We start from the raw sequence: 26,525 nt of genomic DNA on the forward strand, positions 1-26,525 counted from the left end.
TACTTTCTTTAGTTCAAATGAAATTTAATGCTTGAAACAGCAAGCATGTGGTTAACAGAAATAAATAAACTATTAAAACAACCCAACACAATACCCTACAGAAACTATTGCATCAAATTAAAACAAAAAGAAATCATGTGCAGTCATTAATTAATGTGCCAAATGGTTACAAAATCAGAGAGAGATTCCGCAGCAGATCAGGAAATGAAACAGCTCCACATCTGCCAGTTCCAGAGTGAACATATTTTCAACAACATACCTGCTGCAACACAGGACGAACATCATCCAGATCTCAGTCTAGAGCACATTCTGAGTGTTCTTAAAGGGATAATGAGGAACTCCTGTGTACTCAGAAGCACTCCAAGCTCCTTACACATTTCACTCCAAAAAATTATATTCTTCCTTTTCTACAAAATGTTTTTTTCGTGAGTCTTTTTTAAATTTTAGACAGGGAGGGATAGAAGGCCATTCTCATCAGCTGTGTCCAGTACCTTACAGATCACTGGAGACTCAACCTGAGAAGAGAAAGAAATACAGAAGAGATACAAATTCAAAACTTAATTTCTCCTTTTTTATGTTAAGATGAAATGATAACCAGCCATTAGGGAGGCACAAGCCAGTGCACTCTTAGTGCCGGTCCCAAGCCCGGATTAATGAGGAGGGTTGCGTTAGGAAGGGCATCCAGCGTAAAACATGTGCCAAATCAAATATGCGGATCACAAATTGGAATTTCATACCGGATCGGTCGAGGCCCGGGTTACCAACACAGGTATCGTTAGCCAACAGGGTACCGGTGGACATTGGGCTACTGTTGGCCGAAGGAGGAGAAGGAGAGGAGGAAGACGTCTACAGAGACGACAGGGAAAGGAGAAGTGTAGGAGAGTGGAGGTTCGGTTGGTACTTTAAATGTTGGTACTATGACTGGTAAAGGGAGAGAGATAGCTGATATGATGGAGAGGAGAAAGGTAGAGATGTTGAAATGTTGTAGGGGTGATTCTGAAGGAAGAGTACAATAAGAGTGTAGTGGAGGTAAAGAGAGTTTCTGATAGGGTGATAAACATGAAGCTGGAAGTTGAATGCGTGATGATAAATGACATCAGTGCTTATGCTCCACAAGTGGGTTGTGAGATGGAGGAGAAGGAACAATTCTGGAGTGAGTTAGATGAAGTGGTAGATGGTGTACCTAGGAATGAACGATTGGTGATTGGAGCAGACTTTAATGGGCATGTAGGTGAAGGGTACAGAGGTGACGAGGAGGTGATGGGTAGGTATGGTTTTAAGGAGAGGAATGTGGAAGGGCAGATGGTGGTAGATTTTGCTAAAAGGATGGAAATGGCAGTGGTGAACACACATTAAAAAGAAGGAGGATCATAGGGTGATGTATAAGAGTGGAGGAAGGTGCACACAGGTGGACTATGTTCTATGTAGGAGATGCAACCTGAAGGAGATTGGAGACTGTAAGGTGTTGGCAGGGGACAGTGTAGCTAGACAGCATCAGATAGTGGTCTGTAGGATGGTTTTGGAAGTGAAGAAGAAGAGGAGGAGAGTGAGGACTAAAAGAAGAATAAGATGGTGGAAACTGAAGGAGGAAGACTGTAGTGTGAGATTTAGGGAAGAGGTCAGACAGGGGCTCGGTGGTGGTGAAGAGGTGCTTGATGATTGGGAAAATACTGCAGAAGTGATAAGGGAGACAGCTAGAAAGGTACTTGGTGTGACATCTGGAAATAGAAAGGAAGACAAAGAGATGTGGTGGTGGAATGAGAAAGTGCAGGAGAGCATAAGGAGAAAGAGGTTGGCAAAACAGAATTGAGATCGACAGAGTGATGAGAAAAGTAGGCAGGAGTACAAGGAGATGCAGCAGCAGGTAAAGAGGGACGTGGCAAAGCCAAGGAAAAGGCATATGAGGAGCTGTTTGAGAGGTTGGACACTTAGGATTTGTAGCGATTGGCCAGGCAGAGGGACCGAGCTGGGAAGGATGTGCTGCAGGTTAGAGCAATAAAGGATGGAGATGAAAATGTGTTGACTAGGGAGGAGAATGTATTAAGGAGATGGAGGAAATATTTTGAGAGGCTGATGAATGAGGAAAATGAGGAAGAGAGAAGGTTGGATGGTATAGAAATGGTGAAGCAGGAAGTGGCTAGGATTAGTAAGGAGGAAGAGAGCAGCTATTAAGAGAATGAACAGTGGAAGTCAGTAGGACCCGATGACATACCGATAGAAGCATGGAGATGTTTAGGAGAGATCGCAGAGGAGTTTTTAACAAGATTGTTTTGCAAGATTCTGGAAGGTGAGAGGATGCTTAAGATATGGAGGAGGAGTGTGCTGGTACCGGTTTTTAAGAATAAGAGAGATGTGCAGACCTGCAGTAACTACAGGGGAATAAAGTTGATCAGTCACACCATGAAGTTATGGGAAAGAGTAGTGGAAGCCAGGCTGAGAGAAGAGGTGACCACCCCTGTGAGCTATAGTATGGTTTTATGCCGAGGAAGAGCACCACAGATGCAATATTTGCTTTGAGAATGTTGATAGAGAAGTATAGAGAAGGGTGGAGAGAGAGGAGTTGTGGTACTGTATGAGGAAGTCTGGTGTGTCAGAGAAGTATGTGAGGGTGGTGCAGGACATGTATGAGGACAGTGACAGCAGAGAAGTGTGCAGTAGGAATGACAGACTGGTTTCAAGGTGGATGTTAGACTGAATCAAGGATCGGCCCTGAGCCCTTTCCTGTTTGCAGTGGTGATAGACAGGTTGACAAACGAGGTCAGACAGGAGTCTCCCTGGACTATGATGTTTGTGGATGATATTGTGATTTGTGGTGAGAGTAGAGAGCAGGTTGAGAAGAGCCTGGAGAGGTGGAGGTACACGCTGTAGTAGGAGTAAGACAGAGTACATGTGTGTGAATGAGAAGGAGGGCAGTGGAGTGGTGCGGTTGCAGGGAGAAGAGAAGGTGGAGGAGTTCAGGTACATTGGATCAACGGTGCAAAGTAATGGAGAGTGTGTTAGAGAAGTGAAGAAAATAGTGCAGGCAGGGTGGAGTGGGTGGAGAAGAGTAATAGCAGGAGTGATTTGTGATAGAAGAGTAAAAGGGAAAGGGAAAGTTTATATGACTGTGGTGAGACCTGCGATGTTGTATGGTTTAGAGACCGTGGCATTGAGTAAAAGACAGGAGGTGGAGCTGGAGGTAGCAGAGCTGAAGATGTTAAGGTTTTTGTTGGGAGTGATGAGGATGGACAGGATTAGAAATGAGTTAATTAGAGGTACAGCACATGTAGCACATTTTGGAGACAAGGTAAGGGAAGCTCGATTGAGATTGTTTGGACATGTGCAGAGGAGGGACATGGAGTATATCGGTAGAAGAATGCTGATGATGGAGCCACCAGGAAGGAGGAAAAGAGAAGACCAAGGAGGAGGTTTATGGATTTGGTGAGAGAAGACATGCAGGTAGTTAGGGTGAAAGAGGCAGATGTACAGGACAGGGGGTATGGAGACAATGATCCGCTGTGGCGACCCCTAATAGGAGAAGCTGAAAGAAGAAGTAGATGAAATAATAGTCTATGATAATATAGTTTCTTCTTACCCCAAGAATATATTGGCAGGTCTGGGGTTCCAAGAGATACACAACCACAGCATGAGGGGACTCAGATTCCTTACACCTGAAAGCAAAGGCCAGAATTCATACACACTGTGACTGGCTCAAAAATCTTTTTTTTTTTTTTTTTTTTTTGATAACTGAATGACTCACTTGAGCTTCACAATGACCTGTCTTGGCTTCCCTGTGAGGTCACACATATCTCCATGGCCATAAAAGTGAGACACCACCCTGGATTATTAGCAAGGGGAAAAAAGTCAAGTCAATAATCAAGTAGCTTTTATTGTCAATTCAACCATATATAGCTGATGCAGTACACAGTGAAATAAGACAACATTCCTCCAGATCCCCGGTGCTACATAAAACAACATAGAGCTACATACCAGATGAAAGAGCTACATACCAGAACACAGAGCTACATACCAGAACACAGAGCTACATCACAGAACACAGAGCTACATCAAAGAACAAAGAGCTACGTACAGAACACAGAGCTACATAACAGAACACAGAGCTACATAACAGAACACAGAGCTACATAACAGAACACAGAGCTACATAACAGAACACAGCGCTACATAACAGAACAGGGAGCTATATACAGAACACAGAGCTACATAACAGAACACAGAGCTATATACAGAACACAGAGCTACATACAGAACACAGCGCTACATAACAGAACACAGAGCTACATAACAGAACACAGAGCTACATAACAGAACACAGCGCTACATAACAGAACACAGAGCTATATACAGAACACAGAGCTACATCACAGAACACAGAGCTACATCACAGAACACAGAGTTACGTACAGAACACAGAGCTACATAACAGAACACAGAGCTATATACAGAACACAGCGCTACATAACAGAACACAGCGCTACATAACAGAACACAGAGCTATATACAGAACACAGAGCTAAATAACAGAACACAGAGCTATATACAGAACACAGAGCTACATACAGAACACAGCGCTACATAACAGAACACAGAGCTACATAACAGAACACAGAGCTACATAACAGAACACAGAGCTACATAACAGAACAAAGAGCTATATACAGAACACAGAGCTACATACAGAACACAGAGCTACATAACAGAGCGGAGCTACATAACAGAGCGGAGCTACATAACAGAACACGGAGCTACATAACAGAACGCGAGCTACATAACAGAACAGAGCTACATAACAGAGCGGAGCTACATAACAGAGCGGAGCTACATAACAGAACACAGAGCTACATAACAGAACACAGAGCTACATAACAGAACAGAGCTATATACAGAACACAGAGCTACATACAGAACACAGAGCTATATACAGAACACAGAGCTACATACAGAACACAGAGCTACATAACAGAACACGGAGCTACATAACAGAACACAGAGCTACATAACAGAACACAGAGCTACATACAGAACACAGCGCTACATAACAGATCACAGCGCTACATAACAGAACACAGAGCTATATACAGAACACAGAGCTAAATAACAGAACACAGAGCTATATACAGAACACAGAGCTACATACAGAACACAGCTACATAACAGAACACAGAGCTACATAACAGAACACAGAGCTACATAACAGAACACAGCGCTACATAACAGAACAAAGAGCTATATACAGAACACAGAGCTACATACAGAACACAGAGCTACATAACAGAACGCGGAGCTACATAACAGAACGCGGAGCTACATAACAGAACGCGGAGCTACATAACAGATCGCGGAGCTACATAACAGAACGCGGAGCTACATAACAGAACACAGAGCTATATACAGAACACAGAGCTACATACAGAACACAGAGCTACATAACAGAACGCGGAGCTACATAACAGAACACGGAGCTATATACAGAACACAGAGCTACATACAGAACACAGAGCTATATACAGAACACAGAGCTACATACAGAACACAGAGCTACATAACAGAACACGGAGCTACATAACAGAACGCGGAGCTACATAACAGAACGCGAGCTACATAACAGAACACAGCGCTACATAACAGATCGCGGAGCTACATAACAGAACGCGAGCTACATAACAGAACACAGAGCTATACAGAACACAGCTACATAACAGAACACAGAGCTACATAACAGAACGCGAGCTACATAACAGAACAGAGCTATATACAGAACACAGAGCTACATACAGAACACAGAGCTATATACAGAACACAGAGCTACATAACAGAACGCGGAGCTACATAACAGAACACGGAGCTATATACAGAACACAGAGCTACATACAGAACACAGAGCTACATAACAGAACGCGGAGCTACATAACAGAACGCGGAGCTACATAACAGATCGCGGAGCTACATAACAGATCGCGGAGCTACATAACAGAACGCGGAGCTACATAACAGAACATGGAGCTGAGTCACAGAACACAGAGCTACATCACAGAACACAGAGCTACATCACAGAACACAGAGCTAAGGACTAAAGTAAGCGTCCTTGCCACAAAGTGCATAGTGTGCAACCTGGTGCAAACACAAGACAGTGTAGGACAAACACACAAAACAGCGCCACCAGTAAACCTACTGTATAGTGTGTTATACAGTACAATGTGCAAAAGAGAACTGTATACAAAAGTTTACTTTTAAATAAAAACAAAATGTAAACACAAAAGGTTGTGCAAAACAGCAACAGCAGCAGTCAAATCGATATGCAAAACAGCATTTATATAGTTATAATAAAATAATATAATATGGGTGGTGCTGAAGACATGGATGTGTGTGAAATGAAATGTGTGTGTTTAAGTTTAGATTTGTAAATTCAGATAATATTACATATTTATATATCCTTATACCATAACATTGAATTCTAACTTCTGAACTACTGCTGTTTACCATTAAAAATACAGAAACTAAGATTACCAAAATAATGTTGTAGCACCACGGGAATAATGTCATAGCAGAATGAGAATAAAGCATGGAGTGGAGTTTCTTTAATCATCATCCTCATAGTCTGTTGTTTCTCAAGAGAAACTATGAGGATGATGATCAAAGAAGTGAAAATAGAAAATCATATCACCCATATTACAAAAACAGGCTTCTTCCCCCTTTGAAATATTGCTAAACTAAGAAACATGTTGTCTATATCTGATGCAGAAAAGCTCGTCCATGCGTTCATGAACTCCAGACTGGACTATTGTAATGCATTACTAGGTGGATGTCCTGCATCATTAATAAACAAGCTACAGTTAGTTCAGAATGCAGCAGCCAGAGTTCTCACAAGGTCGAGAAAATATGATCATATAACCCCAATCGTATCATCCCTACACTGCTAAATTTCAAATAGACTACAAACGATTGCAACTTACTCATAAAACTCTAAATGGTTTTATCTCCCATGTCCAGTCTTCTAACACTACAATCCCTCATGCTCTTTGAGATCGCAAAACTATGGACTTCTAAAGGTGGTAGAACATCCTAAACTGTGGAATAGTCTTCCTGACAGTGTTCAGGGCTCAGACACACTCTCCCAGTTTAAGTGCAGATTAAAGACGTATATTTTTAGCAAGGTATAAACATAACGCACATCACATATAATACCCTTGTGCTCCAGAACATCTGATCACATGCACATTATCAACTTGTTAATATCATGAACAGCATCTATGCTAATTCCTCTCCACTGCTTCTCTTTCTCTACCCATCCTGAGGCATCCTTAAGGTCTTGAAAGCTCTAGTTGTGTCCCACCAACTAATGAAGATTATGGACCTTCAAAGTCTAAATTCCGACCCTGCAAACATCCCAAACCATCTAGAGATGTACCAGAGCCATTTAGATCGCACTTCATGTGAAGTTTGTATGAGTTGCTCAGTAGCTCCTGGTTCCACAACGTCAACTGACTGTCTAAGACTGTAAAAAAAGACATTCCTCATAAGCACACACTCTGGTGCTCTTTTAAGTTCTCACTCTGCAGTGTTTTGTATTGTGTACGTGATTATAATCTCACACTCGATGTCAAATGTAAATGTTCCCTTTTTGAGTCTGGTTCCTCTCAAGGTTTCTTCCTCATTACATCTAAGGAAGTTTTTTCTTGCCACAGTCGCCTCAGACTCACTCATCAGGGATGAATACACATAATTCACTTACATAAAAAGATTTATTTTTTATTTTTATAATTCTGAATTCTAAGTTTTGTAAAGCTGCTTTAAAACAATGTCCATTGTGAAACGCGCAATAGAAACACACTTGAACAGTAATCTTAGAATTTGTTATGTTTTTCACGGTCTCACTTACAGGTTTATATTACTGGGGGGGGACCATGACAGACTTTTCTCCCTCTGTTTTTGTCCTTAAAGTATGTGATGAGGTTAATTACCAGTGGTGGACAAAGTACACAAAACATGTACTTGAGTAAAAGTTGAGATGGAGTAGGTAGAATGTTACTCCAGTAAAAGTGTCCCTTTAAACTTTTACTTGAGTAAAAGTACAAAAGTTATTTTACAAAATTTGCAAGTAATATGATTTATTATGGCTATAAAGTCTTATAATAATTTTTATCACAAGACTCTCTGCTTAATCAACTCAGTTTATGTAAAAAGACTCTGTTACTCTTAGATCACCAATTTATTAATAAAATGATATTAAGGAGTTAAACACTGATATTTATAAAAATTATCATGAGCCCAAAACCTTCTTTTCAACAACTTTAAAAAAAAAAATAAGGCCAGCTGCACTGGAACTCAGCTCAGAACAATCACAGAAAACCTTTATGACATCACCTCAATTAAAGGCAACCAAATTAACTGTTTTAACTACAATCCAACTGGACTATTTAAGTTGTAATTATTTTGTTGCTAAAGACATTATGATTAACTACATGAGTGATTACTATAAATTATAATGGTTTGCAAACTAAAAGAAATATTGATGCATAAAAGCCTAGCAGGCAACAACAGCATAACCTACGTGATATAACAGACATTAGCCAATTATATTAAATGCATTACATTATACTATCCTCATAACGCGAGGAGAGATCGAGCTGCATACACACCTTTATTTTTTTCATGTTTTATCCCCCTACTTCTTTCCTCTTTTCTTTCTGAATTGGGCTCCTGAGGGTTTAGACAGTTTTTTTTTGTCAGCCATAATTTTAATTTGGATTCAGCTCTCCTTTCTGATGTGACGTGACGTGACGTTACCCAACCCCCACCTCTCCTTTTAGAGTGTATGAGTGAGGGAACTTCTCCAGGCGGTTGGTTCACACTCTAAATCCCGACCAGGTTTGTTCACCGTGACATAAAAAAATCATTTTAAAACACCCTCATTGGTGGATTGCTGCTTGACCAATCAAGTTTTTATCCACTCGTAAATAAAAAGTAACGACTGATTTTGCGAAATGTAGTGAAGTTAAAGTCTCCCCGAATGGAAATATTAGAGTAAAGTACAGATACGTGAAAAAACTACTTAAGTACAGAAACGAATTTACTTCGTTACTGTCCACCACTGTTAATTACTTAAAAGATGACTTGTCTGATGATAAGGACATCTGCAGACGGTGTAGTGTGATGTACGCACAATTTAATAGTCTGATTCACACATTTAGAACGTGCTCAAAATCTGTGAAGAATGTACTCTATAAAGCATATTATATTCCCAGAACTCTGTACCACCCTGAGGAACAGCTGTAATGTCAAGTTTACCAACAAAGAAAAGTCTTAACGATGGAGGGATTGTCAGTTGCTTGGCAACACGACAAGCTGCAGATTTTTTTATCTTATCAAGTTCAAGAGGGAGAGAGGGAAAAATAGGCTTGCAATGCCTGTTTAAAGCCGTTATATATAACAAGAACCAACATTACTGGAATGTCCTCAGGATGGGAACAGTTACTCTGCAATGTTACTCTCAATAATTGATTATATTCCCATAACTGAACACCCCCATTTCTTACATAACAAATATTTGTCATATTAACATATGAAAAATCAATGCACAGATGTCATACTTCACTTTCTGGGTTCCCTCGTCTTTAAACTGGTAGGTACGTGCCACGTTCTTCGTGGCCCACTCTAGATGCTCTGCGTGATTCCAGCTGCCCACCACTACGATACTCTTCCCATGTTCTTTATCCTGAGACGACATGAAAACAAGTGAAATTCACATTGTTGCATCTGATATCCACAAATGTTATTGGGTTGAACTTTTTACTATTTTTCAAACTCCTGAAAAATACAGGACAGCCCAAAAGTAATTGGACAGTGCCAAGTTCTGTTTCTTTGCAAAACAGTATTATGAACATGAGACAAAGTTCATAGACAAAGAAAATAATAAACATCTCCCTAGATAGTATCTGTAGAGAATAATAAGTACTGGGTATTTTTGTTGATGTTCTGTCAGGCTTGAAATGTCATTTTCAGTTCCTGCTTTTATTTCAGGGGCTTTTTGTCCTGACATAATAATGCAACCAAAAAGAGAGAAATTTGTTTATTTGATTATTTGATAGTTCACCACTAAACATAAATAAACCCTATGGAATTTGACATACTGTACTGTAATCCAGAGGTCGACCGATTCGTCAGTTTTGGCAATTAATCGGCACAGATAGTTGGATTGCTGAAAATATCTGCAAAAAACCCTATTGACAGTTTTTCCAGGTTGCGGTATAGAGAACGAGAGCGGCCTCTAGAGGCGAATCACTGACACCATGTGCTGTTTATTTAAATGGTCTTTTGTTCATTTTGGATTTAAAATTCTTATTTATTTACTTACTGTTCCTTGTTGTTTCAGTTTTAATGCATGTCTTATTTTCTTCAATAAATATTAATATAATTAATATATTCATATTTATTTCTTATAGAAAATTTCCATCATCCAAACTAGCTATCAGTATCAGTAAAATCCACTATTGGATTACACTATCTCTACTGTAATCAAATGTATTAATTTTTTTTAAGAAATTCAAAACCCAATGTGTAGTTCTAAACAATGGTATATAGTCCAGCATGTAATGCACAGTTAATTCTTTGCAATACCTTCTATTCGCGCTCACCTCATGATACTGATGAACATGTTTTCCATAGCAGAATTCATATTTCCACCATCCCACACCCTAAACAAAAGAGCACAGGGTGGTGATTAATGGACAGCAATAAATGAAAGCAAATAGGTAACAATTCCATTCAAATGGAACAGTAACAGTTACGGTTTAACAGGAAAAAATATAAAACCTTGATTTAAGATCACTTTCCTTTCAAGTTATTGAGGAACAAAGGTTTTAAGGTCTCACCCCATGTAGACAATACGAGCCACTCAGGAATTCCTTTATCAGCTGCTCATCAGTCAGGCGAGATATGTGTGTAGTGCCCACCGTCACCTGGGTTTGTCCACCTACTGCCATGGGTTTGTGGGTAGAAGTAAAAGCCTCCTCTCGCACAGGTGATGTGTCCTCCTAAAAGGGGGGGGGGGGACCAGTTCCATGAACAGGTGATCATCACCTTTAAGCTAGAGTGTGATGTGTCTCTCTAAAGTGGTGTTTGGACCTTGTACATAAAAACTCACTATATGTACAGTACTCACTATAAATGTGACGTCTACGAATTTACACAAAATTCATCTCGCTATATATTCTTGCTAATGTTTTCTGTGTGTGTTTAAAGAGTGTGGGAGGATGATTTATGGCTTTAAAAAAAATTTAATAATAAAAAAATTTTAAAAAGCATTTTTGGGGTAGCGTCCATTTATCGTGGAAATTTGCTTGTTCGCGGCCAGTTTTGGCGCCTAGACGGGGGACGACTGTAGAAGCAGCATACATGGGACACAAACGTGCACAAGCAGAATAATAACCTAATAAAATTCCATCACAAATGTAATTGCTGTTGTAAATGCTGAGTGTGTGTTGCTCTCACCTCTCGATCAGGGGGAGGGCTAAAGGGTGGCCTGAGTAGCTCCTCCTGCTTCTGGTCGAGTTGAGAAAGGCTGTGGGGTCGAAGTGGAGAGCCTGTCAGCGCCTGACAAAAGATGGCATTCACAGGCGATGTCTTAAACCTGAATATGTTGTGACAAAAAATAAACAAGACAAAAGCATAATGATTAAAAAATAAAAACTTTTTTATTGTATAATTGTGCAAATAAATTTTTATGAACAACGGCTCTTTAATAGAGCAAAAATCTGAAATACTGCAATAAGTGGCAAAAACACTGCATAAATATAGAAAGAATAATGTAATAAATAGCAAAACCCTATATAATGTCAACATTGACAGAGTTAACACATTAAATTTTAAAGGTAGTAATTCTATTAACGTGTAATTAATGCAGCATGAATTTTTGTATGACAAAAAAACCATCAAAAATGTAAAAGAGCCGCAATTTAAACCATCAATGGAACACAAATCTGTTCACGTCTTTTCATTGCTTTCTTTAATAATTGTGTTTACTCTTAGCTCTATTTCTTCTACCTACCTATATTTAGGGTGAGCACAGAGCAGTGGTGTGAGCACCACCACCTCATACTCGCAGGTTGTCACTTCGGCAATAGAAAGGATCTCGTGTTTTGCCTCTGGATGACACACGTACAGCACTGAGGTAGAACGAGGCTTATTCTGTTTCAACACACATGGGGTCCCATTGCCCATCTCAACTGGGAAATAAGGAGTCAGCTGGCCTTCAATATTCTTAGATGGCACCTGTAATGTTTAAGTATATTTTTAAAAACCAACAATGTGGCCAAACTAGTAATATATCAGAATCTAAGAAACTAACTTTGCACATGCAAAATTCCACATGCAATATGTTTGACCTGATTGATTTGCCATTTCAAGTACCTCAGTGTTGGTGTCTGGTCTTTCATCGGTTTCATTATTAGGTTCTGTTTCTAAGGAGCAGACAAATCATATGTAAATTTCATATGCGTTTGCCTATAATTAATTTAAAACCCATAAATTAACTAATATAATAATCACCTGCTGAAGAATCACCGTGCGTGGTGGTCATGGTTCCCAGGAAATACTCCTGTAAGCTCACTTTCTGCAGGCCCAGAACAGAAAAAACAGCATTACATCTGCATAATTTCTATAAATGAACAATTTAGGTGAATGTACAAGGGCAATTTTACCAAACGGGTTAAACATTGCTAAATTCTGTGCTTGGCATATATTATAAAAACAAAGGGAATATTACAGACCTGACCGGTCTCCTTTTCCTCATGATATTGGCGGACATGTTTACCATGGCACACCTCGTAGGACCAGTAAGACTCAATCTGCAAGGAAAGAGTCTTTGTTATATGACAAAGAAAATGATGTGGCAAAATCATTACCCAGAAATATGTTTTAAAGATGGAATTATGGAACGTAAGAAGATACGACCTAAAGCTACACAATTATTTCATCCCCAGGAATTCATACACGTGGATTTCTTATAGGTGTGTATGAATACATATATGGTAACAATCTGACCTGCTGAGTCTGGTCATAGATCTACTCTGACCTCTATCTATAAATTTAAGTGTCCCAATACTTTTGTACATATAACGCGTGTATGTATTTATATATTTTTCATGTCACTTAGCAATGAATGCCTCTGTCTGGCTCCGTCTCCATAGCAACAGAGGCAGCCGATCGTGGGTAATTCTGACAGAAATGCTGGTGATCTGTTTTTCTCCATTTTTATCAGAGAATAAGGCAGAAAGTATACGGTTACACTGTAATAAATGTGTGGGTCTTTAATTAATGCAGTCTCCTATGAGGATAACCGAGAGAATATATGAACTGTATTTGGACTGGAAGGAATATACGCAGTAAAAACAAGGATAAAATTTCCTGATTAAATGTTGAGATAGTGCTTAAATATTAAATAAATCATTAACAAAAACAATACAGTGTCCGTGGTATCCAGTGGCAGAAAGAAAACTTTGGCGGATTCACCAAAAATACTTGTTATTGAAACAATTCTTAAACAGTCTCCCAGTATCTGCTGCCGAAAAATATCCCCACAGCATGATGTTGCCACCACCATGCTTCACTGTAGGAATGGTATTGGCCAGGTGATGAACAGTACCTGGTTTCCTCCAGACATGATGCTTGGCATTCAAGACAAAGAGTTCAATCTTGTTTTTTTTAGACCAGAGTCTGAGAGTCCTTCCGTGCCCTTTGGCAAACTCCAGGTGGGCTGTCATGTGTCTTTTACTGAAGAGTGACATCTGTCTGTCCACTCTACCATACAAGCCTGATTAGAGGAGCGCTGCAGAGGTGGATGTTGTTCTAAAAGGTTCTGCTCTCTCCACAGAGAAACGCTGGAGATCTTTCTAAATGACCATCAAGTTTTTGGTCACTTTAACTAAGGCCCTTCTCCCTAATCGCTCAGTTTGGCCGGGTGGCCTGCACTAGGAAGAGTCCTGGTGGTTCCAAATTTCTTCCATTCTTCCTTTCCAAATCATGTCTAATCAACTGAATTTCCTACAGGTGGACTTCAATTACGTGGTAGAAAGATCTCAAGGATAATCAGTGGAAACTGGATGTACATGAGCTTCATTTTGAGGGTCATGGCAACCTATTTATGTGATATTTTTATTTTATTTTTTATAAATTTGCAAAGATTTCAAACAAACTTTTTTCATGTTGTCATTTTGGGGTATTGTTTGTAGAATTTTAAAGGAAATAATTAAGTTAATCCATTTTGGAATGAGGCTGGAAAAATAGCAAAATGTGAAAAAAGTGAAGCACTGTGAATACATTCTGGAGGCTCTGTACACATTACGCAGTACTGTGTAACGGTTTTAGGCAGGTGTGAAAGAATGCTGTAAGGTGAGAATTCTTACAAATCTTCTTCTTCTTCTTCTTCTTCTTCTTCGGCTGCTCCCATTAGGGGTCGCCACAGCAGATCATTTGTCTCCATAGCATACTGCATCTACATCTGCCTCTTTCACACCAACTACCTGCATGTCTTCCCTCACCACATTCATAAACCTCCACCTTGGCCTTCCTCTTTTCCTCCTTCCTGGTGGCTCCATCCTCAGCATTCTCCTACCGATTTAACTCATGTCCCTCCTCTGCACATGTCCAAACCATCTTAATCTCATGAGAATTCTTACAAATATAAGAGTTTATCAATAATATATTAAATAATAGTGATAAATAATAGTTTATCAATGAATAAAATGGCAAGTACATGAACAGAAGAAAAATCCAAATCAAATCATCTAGTGTGACGATCCCTCACCTACAAAACAGCATCAGTTCTTCTTGTTCTTTGCGATAAACGTGCATAAATCTTTTTGAAGGAACTTGGCAAACTAACCACAGACCTTCTGTGTATATAAGCTGCCTCACATCCTTCTGTCTCTTCATGTATCCCAGACAGACTTGATGATGCTGTTGAGTTCAGAAATTACTTCCAGGACTCGTTGTTTCTCATTATTCACATATTTACGTTTAATCACCACATTATCTGTGTAAAGCTGCTTTGAGACAATGTTCATTGTTAAAAGCGCTATACAAATAAAAATGAATTGAATTGAATTGAATTATTATGAAGATAATCTTTGGCTGTATGTTTGAGGTCATTGTCCTGCTGCAGAATAAATTTGAGGCCAATTATATGCCTTCCTGATAATTTTGCAAAATGGATACATATCCGAGTGTATTTCGCAGAATTTAGCACATATTTTTAATCCTAACCAAATCTCCAACTCTATTTGCAGGAAACCTCCACCACGCGTTACTGTTGCGTGCACCCACTTATTAATATAACGTTTTGAGCCTTTCTGAAAACAACTAATATGACTTAAAATATTAGGACTTTCTTTTATTAAAACATCACAACTTTAATCCAGAAATATGTGGTTAAAATCATGAAACAACACCGACGCCAACCAGTGTTTCAGGCTGAAGTAAATCTGTTCACCATCATCAACTCATCAGATTAAACGATTGAATACATGCAGACAATCTGTTCTGGTCACAATCACTCACTATCACATAGTGAAAACTGAAAGAGATTTAGAATGATGTGAAACTTCATGTGAATAGATGTGAAACTTGCCCTGTATGAGCAGCTGCTCTGTTTGAATAATGGTGCGAGTAGAACAGCCGGACTGTGTCCTGTATACTCCTTATCCTTATCCTGAAAAAAAGTAATCAGAAAGGAGTCAAATAAGAATGATCAGAAGGAAACAATGAGAATGAGACTATTATAGACTATTATATTATATATATTATATTATAGACTATAGACTATAAAAATTAATTGGTTTTATATTAAGAAATTTGAAAAGAGTGACATGACATGACTCATTTTTTTTTATTTATTATTATTTTAGATGAAAGATCAGCAGAAAAGGCCCAAAACAGATATTTACATGAAAAAATTAGATGGAGCCAAATCTATTTCAAATAAAACACACACACAAACTACATTTCTATTATAGTTTTAGAGCATACAGAATAAGGAAAAGAAAAAAGTTATGCTTGTCATTGGCATGATTTTACAAAAGACGTAAAAGAGAAAAAATATTATATCTATAGTGAACTCCGATAAGACGGAAGTACTTTTACTAGGACCACATGCAGCTCTGGTTGGTGTTCTGTCTCAGTGTGTACAGCAGTCAAAGATCTGGTGTTATATTGACCCGAGTCTTTCCTTTGAGACTCACGTGAATAATATTACCAGGATCGCCTTCTTTCACCTTAGAAATATTGCTAAAATTAGAAATATACTGTCGTTACAGGATGCAGAAAAAACTAGTTAGAAAAAACTTTGTAGATGCTTTTGTTACATCTAGATTAGACTACTGTAACACTTTACTGTCTGGGTGTTCGAGTAAGTGCATAAATAAACTTCAGTTAGTTCAGGATGCAGCAGAGTCCTCACTAGATCTAGAAAATATGACATCACCCATTTTAATCAGTCTACACTGCTCCCAATTAAATCTCGCATTGATTATAAAATACTACTACTGACGTATAAAGCACTTAACGATCTCGCAGCAGTATCTGAGTGAACTTCTGTATGATCCTTTACGCCTACTTAAATCAAAAGGTGCAGGCTATTTGTTGGTACCTCAAATAATAAAGACTACAGCAGGGGGCAGATCTTTCTCTTATAAAGCCCCTTAGTTATGGAACATCCTTCCAATCAGTGTTCGGGACTCAGACACAGTCTCAGTGTTGTCAAGGATGAAAACATAATGATTTAGTCAAGTCTTTTATCAGTAGATTTATCAGTAGGTAAAGGAGCAGATCTGGAGAGATCATGGATAAAGAGTGTTTGGTAAACTGGGATATTTGTATGCTGTCGTCCCCTCACTTTCACACATTAACTCAGGTTTGTTGACGGTGGTGTGGTGGGTCGTCTCTTATCCCAGAGATCCCTCATGTCTGTGTTACCTTCTGGTTCTCCCTTTTAGTTATGCTGCCATAGCGAGTCCTGCTGGAGTCCCAACTGCACAGTGTCCTTAACTTTTATACAAGGCTACTTAATAACCCATATCTTTCTTTCCCTGTCACCCCTGTTGCACTCGCACTCGCACTCTCTCTCTCTCTCTCCTCTCTCTGTGTGTCGAGTTAAACATGCTGGTGCCAGTGATCACTGTTCCTGCCCCTCTCTTCTCCTTGGATCTGCCCACTTTGTCCCAGCCTGCCTTTGGATGGTGTTCTCTTTGATTGTCAGCTGCACAGAGTGTCCTCCAATGTTTTTTTTACATCAACGGCCTGGGTATACATAAAATTACGGGGCAGCGCAGGAGCTTTGAGTATAGATTTGGACTGTATTTAATGTCAGCAGTCTGGAACACTGACTCATGACTACAGTTTGCATTTGATTACCATCACTGCACACCAACATTGTTTATCTGTAATAAATGGATATTCAGTAAGAACCAGATGAGGATGGGTTTCCTCGAGTCTAGATCCCCTTAAGGTTTCTTCCTTATGCCGTCTCAGAGTTTTTCTTTGCCACAGTCACCACCAGCTTTCTCATTAGAAACAAACTTATACTTATAAAGAACATCTTATTCAATCTTTATCACTGCATTATCTGTGTAAAGCTGCTTTGAGACAATGTTCATTGTTAAAAGTGATATACAAATAAAAATTAATTGAAATAAATATTCAATTGTTTTGCCGATCTGTGTAATTGTGTTCCTGCTTTGTTTATTTGCATTCAAAAAATGACAATGACTCAAGTACAGACACAGTTTCAGCTTCTTAACATGGCACAGGATCAATACAACAGCTGGGGTCCACTTTTTAATCAGTATTCATTGTCAAACTAACCACTAAATATGCAAAAGTAAAGACAAGAGTTAAGATATATCTATGTGCTGAAGAACTGCCTCGTGTATGAATTATCCATGTGCGAATATATGTGAAGTGGTCTGTCCGCCACAACAACAGTGTTGTGTTCTTAAGTAGTGAACAACTTTAATGAAATGTTTGGTAAAACCAGAATAGGGTTGCAATGGGGTGGTAAATTTACAGAAAATTTCCATAGGAACTTCATCTCAGGATTTTTGGAAATATTCCAAGTTGGAAACTTAACAGGAATTTATGGGAATTGATAAAGATTTAGAGAAATATATAAATCACAAACAAGCATAAATACAAAACATTTTGTTTGGTCACAAGCTGACGCATGCAAAGTCCGATTTATTTTTTTTAACTGACATTTTGACTTTGATTTAACTGTTAGTATAATTTTTTGCATAGTTGCTTACACATGGCACATTGAAGTTTTAAATGTAAATGTATGTAATATTTATGTAATTTGCATGAATACTCGCCATGATGGATATTTTGTGACGTTATTTTTGTGTGCAGGATTCAAGAAATGTGTGTTATGAACAGTGCATGTTGGGGGGCGTGGCCTCAGTGGCCCTGCAGTAAGTGTGCTGTGTGCATGTGATTAATGAAAGTCCAGAGGAGAAATTCCTAATGTAATGTTCCTAAACTAATGTTGCATGAAATCTGGTTGTTTTAACCAAAATTATCCTGTTAGATTTTTTGCATTGCATTTGTTTATATTTACTCCCAGTTATAGTTTTTATACTTCTCTTTGCACAGTACTGTATCATCAGAGAATACAGTAGGTTTACTGGTCGGTGATATCTTGGGTTATGTGTTTTGTCTTCTGTTGTCTGTCTGCACTGTTTTTCGTCTACACTGTGTGCACTAGGTTGCACTGGATGCACTTTATGTAGCTTTGTGTTGTGTTGTAGCTCTATGTTGTTGTTTAGTGTAGCACCAGGGTTCTGGCAGAACGTTGTCTCGTTTTTACTGTGTACTGTGTATAGCAGAAATGACAATAAAAGCCTCTTGACTTGACTATAGATTATCTCTAGATTATCTCTCTCTCTATAGATTATATCTATCATTTCATATATATATATATATATATATATATATATATATATATATATATATATATATATATATATATATAAGGGATGGTAAATTTCTCATTAGAGAATTGGCATAAAAGTTAATGCTGTGATGCATCGATTAAAAAAAAAAGTGTGCACAGGATACAAGTTGGCATTCGTATAACTATGCATCATTTTTTAACAGACTTTCATTGGTAAAAAAAACATTTTATTTATTATATAGTTATTAGTAAATGCGCTATACTTTTATTGTTTCGAAAGTGACCAATATTTGATATGTAGATTGATTTATCCTCACTAAACTGTTTCTTAAGCGCGCTCTCCAAGACCGAGGCGTGTCCTGAGAATCACGTAGAATACAGATTAACATGGTAGAGGTAGAGCTGCACTTTCTGGAGACAGAACAGGAAAAGAACGGCTGGGTTTATCTAATCGTAATTTTTAGTTGTTTTGCACTACAAAGGCCTGTTTGTGAAATAGTGTTTTAGAGGTCAGGAGGCGCTTAAGCAAACTGAAAATGATAATTTAGTGTTTGTCTGAACCGAAGAAATAAAAGTGTACCATATTGAACTGCACAGCATCATATTGTACTGAATCACATTTTGTTGAATCGAAATCGAATCACGCTGCATCACAACAGGGGTGAATTGTATCGCATCAGGCTGTGCATCGAGATGTGAATCACATTGGCCTCAGTTATAAAGATGCACACCCTAGTTTGTGTATACATATACACAGGGATATTTAAAAAGAATGAACCGATATCATGACGCATTGCTTCAGTTCTCAGGCATCGGCATAAAATGAGTAGGTGACCATTTGAAAGAAGAATTATCTAAGTTGATTGCGAGTATAATACTTGTGACTTGGCTGGAGTTTTGTATTACTTTTCCTTAATAAAATATTGTGTAATTAATTCGGTTCATTCTTTTTGAATAACCCTGTACAGACAGACAGAGAGATAGATAGAATCTTGAGAAAATCGATAGATAGATAATAGATAGATAGATAGATAGATAGATAGATAGATAGATAGATAGATAGATAGATAGATAGATAGATAGATAGATAGATAGATAGATAGAATCTTGAGATAGATAGATAGATGGATGGATGGATGGATGGGGTGGCACGGTACATGGAAAAACACCCGAACCGTTCGGTTCCCTTGTCTCGGTTCGGTTCCCTTGTCTCGGTTCGGTTCCCTTGTCTCGGTTCGGTTCACGTGTGCGTCACACGGTTCGACGCATGCGCAATGTAGCCTCGTGCTCAGTTTCGCCTCAGACAGTTTCGCACGTACATACATATAGACAGTAAAAGTTGAGTAAGGAGTGCTGCAGAAATGGCAAGTGGAGGATTTAATGAAGGCTGTACGGAGTTGGCGGATGCGCCCGCGTCATTCCAATCCGGTGTGTGGGAACATTTTGGATTTCGTGTTACTTACGATGACAACGGAAATAAAACAGTATAAAACAGACTGTGTGCAACACTTCTAATATGACAGTTTATTTGAGAAGACATCAAGCCAATGTGTCGATACAAACAGCACAAACAGGAGAGAGCCGGTTAGGAAACAGCTTCTACTGTCCGCAGCATTTAAGCAGCCTCTCAGTGAGAAGTCGGACAGGGCAATAGCCATAACTAAAGCATTGGTGATGTTTATAGCAAAAGATATGCAACCGTGCAGCGTGATTGAGTGTGAAGGATTTTGTCAGCTGATGAATGTACTCGAGCCGCGGTTTAATATTCCCTCTCGACGACACTTTTTTTTTTTTTTGCCAAATAAACGAAAAGCATGTCATCATCAATGTCTTCTCTCTTGCTGTATCAAAATCTCACCTAGCTTTTACTCAGAGATGGTCCCAATAATGTGCTTAAAGTCAAGTCAAATTCAGTTAGTGCATGATTACATTACAAAAATGTTAATACTGTATCCTAAATTGTGGATAGTTAAGCTAATAAGCTATATATCAAATGCTGAAAGAAATTTCTGGAGTGTTAAAGATTAAAAGAAAAAATAACAACAAGAACCGTACAGAACCGAAAACCGTGACCCTAAAACCGTGATACGAACCGAACTGTGGGTTTTGTGAACCGTGCCACCCCTATTAGATAGATAGATAGATAGATAGATAGATAGATAGATAGATAGATAGATAGATAGATAGATAGAATCTTGAGATAATCTATAGATAGATAGATAGATAGATAGATAGATAGATAGATAGATAGATAGATAGATAGAATCTTGAGATAATCGATTAATAGATAGATGGATAGATAGATAGATAGATAGATAGATAGATAGATAGATAGATAGATAGATAGATACTTGAGATAATCGATAGATAGATAGATAGAGATAGATAGATAGATAGATAGAATCTTGAGATAATCGATGGATAGATAGATGGATAGATGGATAGATAGATAGATAGATAGATAGATAGATAGATAGATAGATAGATAGATAGATAGAATCTTGAGATAATCGATGGATAGATAGATAGATAGATAGATAGATAGATAGATAGATAGATAGATAGATAGATACTTGAGATAATCGATAGATAGATAGATAGATAGATAGATAGATAGATAGATAGATAGATAGATACTTGAGATAATCGATAGATAGATAGATAGAGAGAGAGAGAGAGAGAGAGAGAGAGAGAGAGAGAGAGAGAATGAATGTGTGCATGTTAAAATATACTGTCAAATGCTTGACCTCATCTCCCTTCGACAAAGAAGGCAGTAGACACTTGTACTTCTCCTTGTCTGCCGTGGTCATAATGAGGAAGTCATCATCTTCATAAAGGGCCCCGGATGTTGGCTTCAGAAGGGAAGAGAGCAGATCACTTTCAGAGTTAATGTACAATGAAAGAGGTCACGTGATCCACAACAGCAATCGCAACGCACCAAACCCGGAAATACGAGCATAACAAGAGTACTAGTAGGAATATCAGGAATAAAATTGTATTTTATTTTATCATTTTTTCTACGTTCCCATTCAAAATAACTGCTATATAATAAAGATATTAGTAAACGAGTTTCGGTTGCAATAAATATGATACAGATGTAATGAAAAGCCATATGTCCTTGTGTAAACGAGACACAGCTAGAAAACAACACGTCACGGGTTTGGCAGATAAAATGTGTGGAAATCTTGTGTACCAGGGTGAAATGCTCTCCAGGCCAGTTGATTTTGAAAGGGATCTCATCTGTAAATAAATGCGAGGCTCCTCGATGTGCAAAAGATCCGACATACAGCAGCAGCGCCCACGAAAACAACGCACACACACGGATTCCGAGCATGGCTCCACCGGCCCCTGTGTCCCGGCTGCTACAGAGACATGGGACAGGTAACGAGACAGAGGACAGAGACTACCCGAGGATACTGGTTAATTAACGGGTACATCCGACACAGAGCAGTGCTCGTTGTACATCTAACTACCTCCGCGCACTCATGCTAGGGGTGGGAGTCAAACAACAAAAGATCCGACACTTCGTTCCCAGTTACTGGAAATCAAGATTCGACACTAAACCTGAAGAGTCGATTCCTTACTATGAAAACGATTTTGGCATAGGGCTATGGTTCATTTTGCCCCTTACACTAATTACACCGGTCTAATGAACAAAACGTTGTCCCAAGTACTAAGTATTTTAAGGATAAGTGTCAAAGCAGTACACGCAGCACACGCACTCCCGGAATCGACTCTGAGTCGATTCAAAAATTTTTGGGACTTGGGACCAGGTGCAGCTGTAAACAACAGGGACCGTTCAGTTTGCCACGTCTGTTTCCGGTGTGAGAACAGAAAATCACAAATGACATGAGAATATACGAGTTTTATTTTTGTCAAGTTCAAAATTAAATCCATCATGCGTGTGTGCCTGTTTCCTGTCTCTCTTGAAGTCATAAGTCGTAAAACTTATTGTCTGCTAATGATAATAAAGATATAATGATTTTTTGCCTTCTGTCATAAAATTTTTGCACAATTGACTAATATGTAGGTTGGAAGTGGAGATGCACTGTCCGCTATTCACGTTCCGCGTATTCTCACGTTATAGCGCTATACAGCGCCTTTGGGGTCTCGCGAGATCCGACGGAGCAGAAACGTGCGCATGCGCAGTATTTGAACACGTAGGTCTCGAAAGACTCGAAAAGAAAAATCGAGGATTCTCGCGAGATCTGTCTTTAGAGCGACACGTCATCTTAATGTGTTCAGATTAGTGATGGGAAGATTCATTTTAGTGACTTGGTTCATTGAATCTCGTTCATCAAAATGAACGAATCCTTTTTTTCCGAGTCATTCACTTTATTTCGTTCCGTAGATCAGAAATAAAATTTCTTACTTTATTACAAAAGTAATAATTATTGAACATTTTCAATAAGCAGATCCTCTAACACGTCTACATATAAATAAAAATATGACAATGCAGCTAAGGACAAATTATGATAAACAAAATGAGTAGCTCACCTCTCATATCTTCTGGTCTGTGTCATTAGTTCTTTTTACACGTGACTCCCATAAATTGTAACAATAATGTTGAGATTCGAACAAAAACTCGATCTATTAATATGTGTAGCATCTATTGGAGTCAAATGAAAAAAAAATGAAGACTCGAACCAGAAGACTCATGAGATGAGCTGCCCAATTCTGTTTCCTCTACATAACCTACAGAGATTTTGTGATGCTTTGCTCATGTGCGTTTAGTAGAAAAATCTCTTTTTGAGACGACTCGTTCTTCTGAGTTACATTAAAGATTCGTTCAAGAATCATTCATGAATGACCCATCACTAGGCTACAGGAAACACCAAGGGGTTTAACTTGGTCTGCAACAATATTTAGGTGGATGGTATTTGTCTGCGTAAGATCCACCTCAATGTCAGGATCCAAAGGTTTCCCAGCAGAATGTTGCCCAGAGCTTCCTTTGCACTGTCTCACTTGATTTGCCTTCTTCTTATTCAGTAGATTGTGTTGTACTGCCTTTGTCTTTGCTCTCCACGTGCATCAGTGAGACTTACGTGCCCATGAGCTTGTTATTGGTTCAGTTGTTATCCTTTTTTGGACCAGTTTTGTTAGCTCCTAACCATCATATCAAAAAACACCCTATAAAACTTGTCATTTTGTAGTTGTTCCAATACCAGTTTTATTGCAACCACATTCTGACCTTGTCAAACTCACTCAGATCTTTATACTCGTCAATTTTTCCCAACGTTATTTTTAAGAATTCACTGTACTAGGGCTGAAATAATTCCTCGAGTGAAATGAGTAATTTGAATACAAAAAAAATGTGTTTCCCCACGGACATTTATTACTGACGCACCACCCACTAAACTCTGGAGTGCTTTGGGCAGGTAACACAGAAGAGAAAACAGAGAAAACAGAGAGTGGTGAGGAGACGATTCATATGGAAGCCCGTTTCCGCCACATAAAAAAAGAAAAATGTATTTTTTCTCACAATTCTGACTTTATTTCACGCAATACAGATTTTTTTTTAGCCAGTCTGGCAGGGTCACCCCCTCTGTAGTGCCAGAAAAATTTACACATTGAAAATGAAATGGGCCACAATCAATAGCTTCGCATGGTATCAGACTAAGCCTCTGATCCCTGGAAAAAACTGGAGTTGGAATAAGAAAGATGAAGCAGTGGAGGCCTCGTTCATACACCAACAGCTTCAAACTTCAGGCCAACAACATGGTTACCGGAAGAGGTGGGAAGTAACGAAGTACAAATACTTTGTAACTGTACTTAAGTAGATTTTTCGGGTGTCAGTATTTTACTTCACTATTTATTTTTTTAGACAACTTTTTACATTCACTTTTTACATTTTTACACAAATATCTGTACTTTCTACTTCCATGTTTAAAACAGGCTCGTTACTTTAGTTTGATAATTTAATTTGAAGAAAAGTCTATTTTTCCTTCTCATTGTACATTGTTTTCAGCCCATAAACCGATTTCCTGTCATTGTGCAGCTTTTTCAATTCACTGGTGTATCATTTCCTGGTTATAACACACCACAGACGTAGACTAGTTTATAAAGGTAATGTGTATGAGACAGAGGGCGTCAGTGATGTAAACATGACTGAGTACAGACACATTCCTGATCACCTGATAATCATCTTCCTTTCTCTGCTTGTGTTCTATATAGTATTGTATTCTTTTGCACAATATTCTGTTTACATTTTTGCTTCTGTCCACATTATCTCATTACGACAGGTTTACTGGCGGAGCTGTTTTGTGTATTGTCTTGCACTGTATTGTGTTGTGTTTGCACTGTATTGTGTTGTCTTTACACTGTTTGCACCAGGTTGCACACATGCACTTTATGTGGCGAGGACACTTGCTAGTCCTTGGCCCTGTGTTTTTCTGTTTCTGTGATTGTTGTTTTATGTAGCATCAGGGTTCAGGAGGAACGTTGTTTCATTTCACTGTGTACTGCGTCAGCTATATATGGTTGAAATGACATAAAAGCTTCTTGACTTGACTTGACTAGTGTATGTTAAGCCTGGATACATTCATTAGGCAACAACATTTATAATTAGCTTTGTATGAATTTAGTTCGAGAATAAAGAAATAATCAATAAAAATAATAGTAAAATCATAATAAATACAACTCTTTAACAAAAAAAAAGTATTTTGATGGAATAATCAGTAGAATACTCCATTACTAAAAGTATCGATAGCTGCAGCCCAACACTGTACACGTTATTTTTACAGGTTTTTCCAGTGTCAGGGGAGCACAGTGCAGGTTGAAGTGAAAGGACTATTGAAACTTGAGTATTTGAGTGCTGCATGTAAAGGTGAAAACAGATTCTGGTCTAAGAAGATCACCTTACCTCACCCTGAACTGATTAGCTTTAGTTGTTCTGTCTCTTTTCCAGGTCAGTCTTGTTGTGTGCTGTTAGTGAAATTAGTCTGAAAGTACAAGGAGTGATGAATATTTCCCAGGCTTTTAAATTCCTAGTTAAATCAGTGAAGCTAAAAAATAATAAATGAATGTGCAGGAAAAAAGGAAAGTAATGCTTTCTTTTTTTTTTTTCAAATAATTGCTTAATTTTCTTTTTAGGGGTGATTGAGAAGTAAAACTAACATATTCGACAAGTCAAAACTCAACTGTTTTACTGTAATAGTCAATTGTTTTAGTCATTCATTTTAACTTTATTCAATCATTCTAGTCAAAATATTTGTTTGTACTAATTCAATTGTTAAACTTATTGGTTACATTTTAAATGTACAGTATTTATTTTTTATTCTTATAGGGACAATCCACAAGCACAACCCTCTGTACTGTTTTGGTCTCCGCTACAGTGTCGCAGTGTTTGCTGTTTTTGTCTTATGCTGTTTTTGTTTGTTTATTTTGCACTAAATGTTGTACATGTGCAGTTTGTGTTAATAGTTTACAGTTTTGTGTAGTTCCTTTTGTTAAAGTCTGACAGAGCACTTTGGTCCTGATGAAACGTTGTTTTGTTTCACTGTGTACTGCACTGTATATAGTTTGAATGACGATAAAATCTACTTGACTTAACTTCAGTAATTAAAGAAGGTTCAACCAAAAA

General features: G+C 38.4%; 1 protein-coding gene and 1 long non-coding RNA gene across 2 annotated transcripts; one reads left to right on the forward strand and one right to left on the reverse strand.

Moving 5' to 3' along the window:
• On the reverse strand, nucleotides 1–22,734 carry erlec1 (endoplasmic reticulum lectin 1). Its single transcript, XM_046843232.1, has 14 exons — nucleotides 22,137–22,734; nucleotides 21,691–21,795; nucleotides 15,626–15,706; nucleotides 12,768–12,845; nucleotides 12,547–12,610; nucleotides 12,409–12,458; nucleotides 12,047–12,270; nucleotides 11,491–11,629; nucleotides 10,872–11,033; nucleotides 10,635–10,694; nucleotides 9,591–9,715; nucleotides 3,740–3,817; nucleotides 3,575–3,650; nucleotides 1–515 (listed from the first exon to the last, which is right to left on the reverse strand). The coding sequence occupies exons 1-14, from the start codon at nucleotides 22,275–22,277 to the stop codon at nucleotides 444–446; spliced, it is 1,455 nt and encodes a 484-aa protein (XP_046699188.1). The 5' UTR covers nucleotides 22,278–22,734; the 3' UTR covers nucleotides 1–443.
• A 1,580-nt stretch (nucleotides 22,735–24,314) lies between these two features.
• Nucleotides 24,315–26,525, forward strand: LOC124381615. Its single transcript, XR_006924895.1, has 2 exons — nucleotides 24,315–24,677; nucleotides 26,229–26,525. It is a non-coding gene; the product is annotated as an uncharacterized LOC124381615 (long non-coding RNA).

The sequence above is a fragment of the Silurus meridionalis genome, chromosome 28, assembly GCF_014805685.1.
Source record: "Silurus meridionalis isolate SWU-2019-XX chromosome 28, ASM1480568v1, whole genome shotgun sequence".
Lineage (NCBI taxonomy): Eukaryota > Metazoa > Chordata > Actinopteri > Siluriformes > Siluridae > Silurus > Silurus meridionalis.